This window comes from Gadus chalcogrammus, chromosome 9, assembly GCF_026213295.1.
Source record: "Gadus chalcogrammus isolate NIFS_2021 chromosome 9, NIFS_Gcha_1.0, whole genome shotgun sequence".
NCBI classification, from domain to species: Eukaryota; Metazoa; Chordata; class Actinopteri; order Gadiformes; family Gadidae; genus Gadus; species Gadus chalcogrammus.
The window spans coordinates 3229560-3235514 of NC_079420.1; the positions used below are offsets into that span (position 1 = coordinate 3229560).

Genomic DNA, 5955 nt, shown 5'->3' on the forward strand with positions numbered 1-5955 from the left:
GCTGCACAGCGCTATTGATTCCCCCCCCCCCGCCGCCCCCACGGGTCCCCAGGCACCCTACCCTCCCCGCCCAGGCTGTCTGCCAAGTGTCTCTGAACAGGAGCCCCTGCTCCACACACACACCGCCCCCCCCACCACCGCCGCCCCCTACACCCTCATCGCCTCCACCTCCACCCCCGGCCACAACGTCGGCACGTCTGCTTAAGCACGATCAATGGCCCATCAACGGTTGGGTTTGGGGGGGGGGATACAAGGCGCCACCGCCTCCCTGTCTTCCACCGAGCGTGAGCAGGAGAGGGTGGGGGGGGGGGGGGGGGGGGGGGCGTCTGTGGAGGGAGAATTGGAAGTATATGTTGTGGAGAAGAGTCGTGATAGCGTGCAGGGACAAAATGTGGGGGGCTATCGTATTGAAATCAAATGTTCGGCGAGGCTTTTGAATGAGGTTCCTGTGTGGAATGGCCGTGCCCGCCCTCACCCGTTCCGTCTAAACAGCTTATATATAAAAGACACCGCCGCTCATATCCCGCCTAAATAACAATTTACACGACTTGGATCATTTTGTCTGCCTGCTGTGCTATGAACTCTTCCCTCAGAAGCTTCACTGCGAGCAGCAGATAAGCAGCACTTGAAGGTTACGGGAGGAAAGTACCATAAGACATTTTCCTCATCTTGAGCATTGCCTCAACGACATATAATTCACCAGTGGTACAGGGGGCTGAGAGAAGGTTTTTTAAATCACAGACGCACACACACACACACACACACACACACACACACACACACACACACACACACACACACACACACACACACACACACACACACACACACACACACACACACACACACACACACACACACACACACACACACACAAAAGCACACACACCCACACACACACACACACACACACACACACACACACCCCTAGAAGCATTGATGGAAGATTCTGTCCTGTAATGGTTTTTGGAGTCCCCACTGGACATAGCCTTTCAGGCTGCAGATCTGTCTGCCAGGTTTTACAATGGAACGCGTCCCCATTAAAAACATCACACGCAAATCCAGCTTAAGCAACGACAAAGGATATTTCAGGATGAATACAGAAATATATCCTGGAGAGATAAAACATGCAGTGTTGTGTCTAACACAATTCCACTTCTATTTTGGGATCTGAATCTGTGCAGAGTAGCTTGCCAATGACATTACGTTAGGATACAAGTGGAGGGAACAGGGGGAGAGCGTCCACACGCTCCCTTGTTGTCGTTTACTGTGAGTAATAGTTCTACTAGTGTTGAATAAGAGAGGCCCTCTTGCGCCTGTAGAAACCTACAAAGGCAGTGGCATGCCACCAATGACAAATCACGGAAAACAGTGTGGGCTGTTACAATTAAAAGGGGCTAAGAGTAGCATTATAGTCCCATGGGAGGAGAAGAAGAGGATGATTAAGAGGAAGAGGAAGGAGAAAAAAACAAAGGAGGAGAAGAAGAAGAAGAAGAAGAAGAAGAAGAAGAAGAAGAAGAAGAAGAAGAAGAAGAAGAAGAAGAAGAAGAAGAAGAAGAAGAAGAAGGAGAAGGAGAAGAAGAAGAAGAAGAAGAAGAAGAAGAAGAAGAAGAAGAAGAAGAAGAAGAAGAAGAAGAAGAAGAAGAAGAAGAAGAAGAAGAAGAAGAAGAAGAAGAAGAAGAAGAAGAAGAAGAAGAAGAAGAAGAAGAAGAAGAAGAAGAAGAAGAAGAAGAAACAGCAGATGATGGAGAAGAACAAGAAGCCAAAGACGAATATGAGGATCAGTACAAAGACGTGGACCAGGGTGTTTGCAGTGTCTGAAAATGGCAATACATTTTAGGGCACTAAAACTATCCCATGAAGCCCAGTTATATCTAGTAAACAGCCATGCTCACCAGAGGTTGAAATGAACTGGAATGCTTTGTCAAGTCCTGTTTGAATTTTATGTTCATTTAGTATACGATTTAGCACCCTACACAGACACCTACTAAATGAGAATTTTGGGAGGATTACTAAACCATCTTGAACAGCATGTGATGAAAAATTAATTAGTGACATTGGGTTTGAAAAAATAACAGAAGCAGTGTAGAGTGTATATACACCCCAAAATACCATACAACACCACACGACCAAAATGGCTTTCTTCTTGCAAAAATAGACAACATCATGGCATGCCATAATAACGTTCCTCTATTGGATAAGAATAACGGCAGAAGAGGATATTTATCATGTAATAATTATAGATAAAAAGCCAATAAAAAGGGACAGATGGTTGCTCTTTTGAGGAAGAAAACCCCCCACGATGAGTGGGTAACCAGCTGCCTGTGACTGAATGGCTGCATCAAAGGGCAGTATGAGAGCAGACTACCAAACATCCAACACTCAGGCAGAAAATATTGTGCTCTACTTGTTGAGAAAATATATGTGTCCCTGCATGCAACAATTATAGCTAACCGACTGCACAGGGCACTGTAAGTCTTTTCACAGGCAACCACCCTAGTGACGGCTACTGACATTTTTATACCTCACCCTGTCACCTCGTCACTTCCTCGTCACTTCCTCTCTCTCTCTCTCTCTCTCTCTCTCTCTCTCTCTCTCTCTCTCTCTCTCTCTCTCTCTCTCTCTCTCGTCTCTCTCTCTCTCTCTCTTTTTTTTTTCCTATTTCCTCTGACCCACTCTCAAGCAAAAAAACGAAACAAAAAAATCACCAAAGCTACAGGATCGATGCGTTGTCTATGGCATGGCATAAACACACTAAAAACGATAGCCTGATTCAACACAGCACGTTTAAGCATAAATCACAAGACGCACGCAACTCCTAAAACCCATAACCCTAGAACCGAGATATTGTTACACAATAGAAATAGGGACTCTTCTTTTTTTTGTTACCCCCATCCGACTCTGTGACTTTACACTTTCGCTCCAGTAAGCCAGAGGCCACTCTGTAGTGGCTGGGTGACAGTTTAACGAGGAGACAGATAGCGGCCGGTCGCCGCTGATGGAACTTTTCAGCACCTCGGAGAGCGCCCCACCGCAGCGGGTGAGTCGCAGAATGCAGAGGGAGAGGACGAACAATAACCCTGGCGCACGGAACAACGCCTGAGTGCACTCATCAATATATTCATTGAGAATAATCTTCTTAACCGCGATTAATTATTTCATGCGGCATCAGCACACGGCGCGGGCTAATTTCATTAACATGAAATCACATTTAAATATTTACACCCTGTTGAAAGGGAGGGAGGGGGGCTGAATAACAACCACCCCCCCCCCCCCACACACACACCCCCGCCATTTAGTTAATGATTGAAACTACTTACATGATTTTGGCCGGTTGCCAACATGAGGGCCTATTCGTTCTGCTACACCTATTCATACAGTACATGTTCTCTATCGCGTGGAATCATGAGCCAATTAAAGAACTACTGAGATGGCATGATAATGTTTGTGGGAGTGTATTCGTTTACCTCCAAAAGCTAGGCAAACCCTGCAGGGCTAAATAATAACCAGAGAATGATTAGTAGTGTGTACGTACACTCACATACACAAACACACAAACACACAAACACACAGACACACAGACACACAGACAAACACACACACACACACACACACACACACACACACACACACACACACACACACACACACACACACACACACACACACACACACACACACACACACACACACACACACACACACACACACACACACACACACACACACACACACACACACACTGATTGGTGCAACAACAGCCCCTTACCCGAGTGTTGTCATGGTGACAATGGTGTACCAGAACGCGGCGGGGATGCTGGTGAACTTGCTGGCGGTGGAGCCCTTCTCCGCGTAAAACATGACCGTGGCGAAGATGATGATGGCCATGGTGAGGGAGAAGAGAAGGAAGCCCAGCTCCGAGGCGCAGCTCTTCAGCGTGTAGCCCAGGATGCGCAGCCCCGCCGAGTGGCGGGAGAATTTGAAAATCCGAAACACCCGGAAGACCCTGAGGGTGACGAACGCGCCGCTGACCTGGTCGTTGTCCGTCATGACCAGGCCGATGTAGTAAGGCATGATGGCGACCACGTCGATGACGCTCATCACGCTCTTCATGAACTTGAAGCGGCACGGCGCCGCCACCAAACGCAGGAGATACTCGAAGGTGAAGATCATGACGCACGCGGTGTCCAGACAGAAAAAGGCCAGCGCGTAACGGTCGCCGCACGAGAGCTCCTTGGAGCGGTTGGGCATCAACCCGCACGGGACCGTCTCCACCACGTTGGCCATCACCGAGATGGCGATGAAGAAGCCCGTGACGTAGTAAAAGACCAGGGCCAGCGTGCTCGTGTGGGGGTTTTCAAAAGCCCGCCAAAGGTACTCGCGCGGGGTGAGGTTGACGGGGGTGGTGTCGTTACTCTGGTCCATCTCCTCGTCGTCCTGGAGCCTCTCCGCGTTCTCGCGCCTCCGGTCCTTGTACTCCTCGTAACAACAGTCCCCGATGATCTCGGGGATGATGCCAAAGAACGCCAGCTCCTCGTCGTACGCGGAGATGCATTCTTGCCGCGGATAGTGTAGTTTCCCCGTGCGGTAGAAGTTGAGGATGTGCCTGAAAATATCAGGGTCACGATCGAAAAAGTATTCGTTCGTCTCCTCGTGGAAGAAGAAGTCCCTCTCCGTGCTCCCCAGCAGAGTGTCCGGGTAGCGTTCCAAGGTGTTTTTCCACGTCTGAAACTTTGTCCCGCTCACGTTGAGGATGATCAGTCCCTCCTGTGACTTCCTCTTGTCCTTCGGGGGGATCGGCATCGGCGCGCTCGCCACGGGCATCCACCCTATGGCCGCCGCGCGGGCGAACGGGAGCCATGCCGCTACACCTCCTGCCATGCTGACCCAGTGCTCAAAAACAAGCCCGCTCGGATATCACAGTGCTATGGCTCGGAGACGAATCGCATCTGCAGAGAGAAAGAAAGGCATATATATATCTGTAGATTAGCCCTCAACGCATATAGCCTATATAAGGTGCTATAGATGCCGCATGGCTTTGTCAGTCTGATCCGCCGTAGCAGAGATCCGTCCATTTAGTTAAAGAGAGGTTGCGCATAGCAGCGGTGGGTTTTTTAACTCCGGCGCCTTCCACGTTCAGTGTGACTGTTTAGTTTTTCTGCGGCAAAAAAAAAACGACAACATAAAGTGGATTTTTCCGAAAACACAACCTATCAAAAACCCATGGCGTTTTTTTTCCCCCGTAGCCCCCCCCAAAAAAATCCAAGTGCTCGAGCCACCTACCTTAAAGACGGGGGATTTTCTTTCGGCGGTTTTCGTGCAGCGTTCAACGAGGAACCCTATATGTTTAGGAATACTCGAAATCCACCGCCCATGTATTTTCTCACTGCAGCCCCGCGCTACGAGCAAAACCACAGCATGTCGACGCATCAACAAGTTTCAACAATTAGTTCCTCGGGCGAGTTGACGTTAGTCCAGGGAGTTTTTTTTTTCCTGCATTCACGCCATCCGCGAGGGAACCGATCGCCAGCTGGTGTGTGTGTGTGTGTGTGTCTGTGTATGTGTGTATATGTGTGTGTGTAGCCTTGCATTCGTTTTTTCCCCTCCGATGCAGCTATACTCCTCAATAAACTCTGCTTCACTCGTCGACTGCAAGACCACCCCCCTAGGAAACCGACTGCGAAGAGGAGGGGAAATAATATGCAATGAGAGATGAGCGGTCTTTCTGTACTCAGAGATCCCTCCTCACGGTCCAGGAAAGGGGCTATACCTCCCCAATAGCCCGACTGCAGCCAGAAGGCAGCATCTTCCCAAGGTTTTTTTTTATCCGTTCTGCGGAAGCGAGATTTGTTCAATGCTAGGCTTTGATTCCTTCCAGATAGGTAGGCTGTATCAGTCCAGTAAATCCCAACTATTGTCAACGGCTCTGCATAAGAAGGCTTTCATTTTACAACA

General features: G+C 49.1%; 1 protein-coding gene across 1 annotated transcript in view; it reads right to left on the reverse strand.

Annotated features, from left to right (window-relative positions):
* Window positions 1-4881, reverse strand: part of LOC130389448 (potassium voltage-gated channel subfamily D member 2-like) — a 64008-nt gene extending 59127 nt beyond the window's left edge. The window contains exon 1 of the mRNA XM_056599241.1: window positions 3770-4881. Within this exon, the coding sequence (XP_056455216.1) occupies window positions 3770-4881 (1112 nt within the window). The remainder of the gene's footprint in view (window positions 1-3769) is intronic.
* Window positions 4882-5955: the final 1074 nt, after the last annotated feature.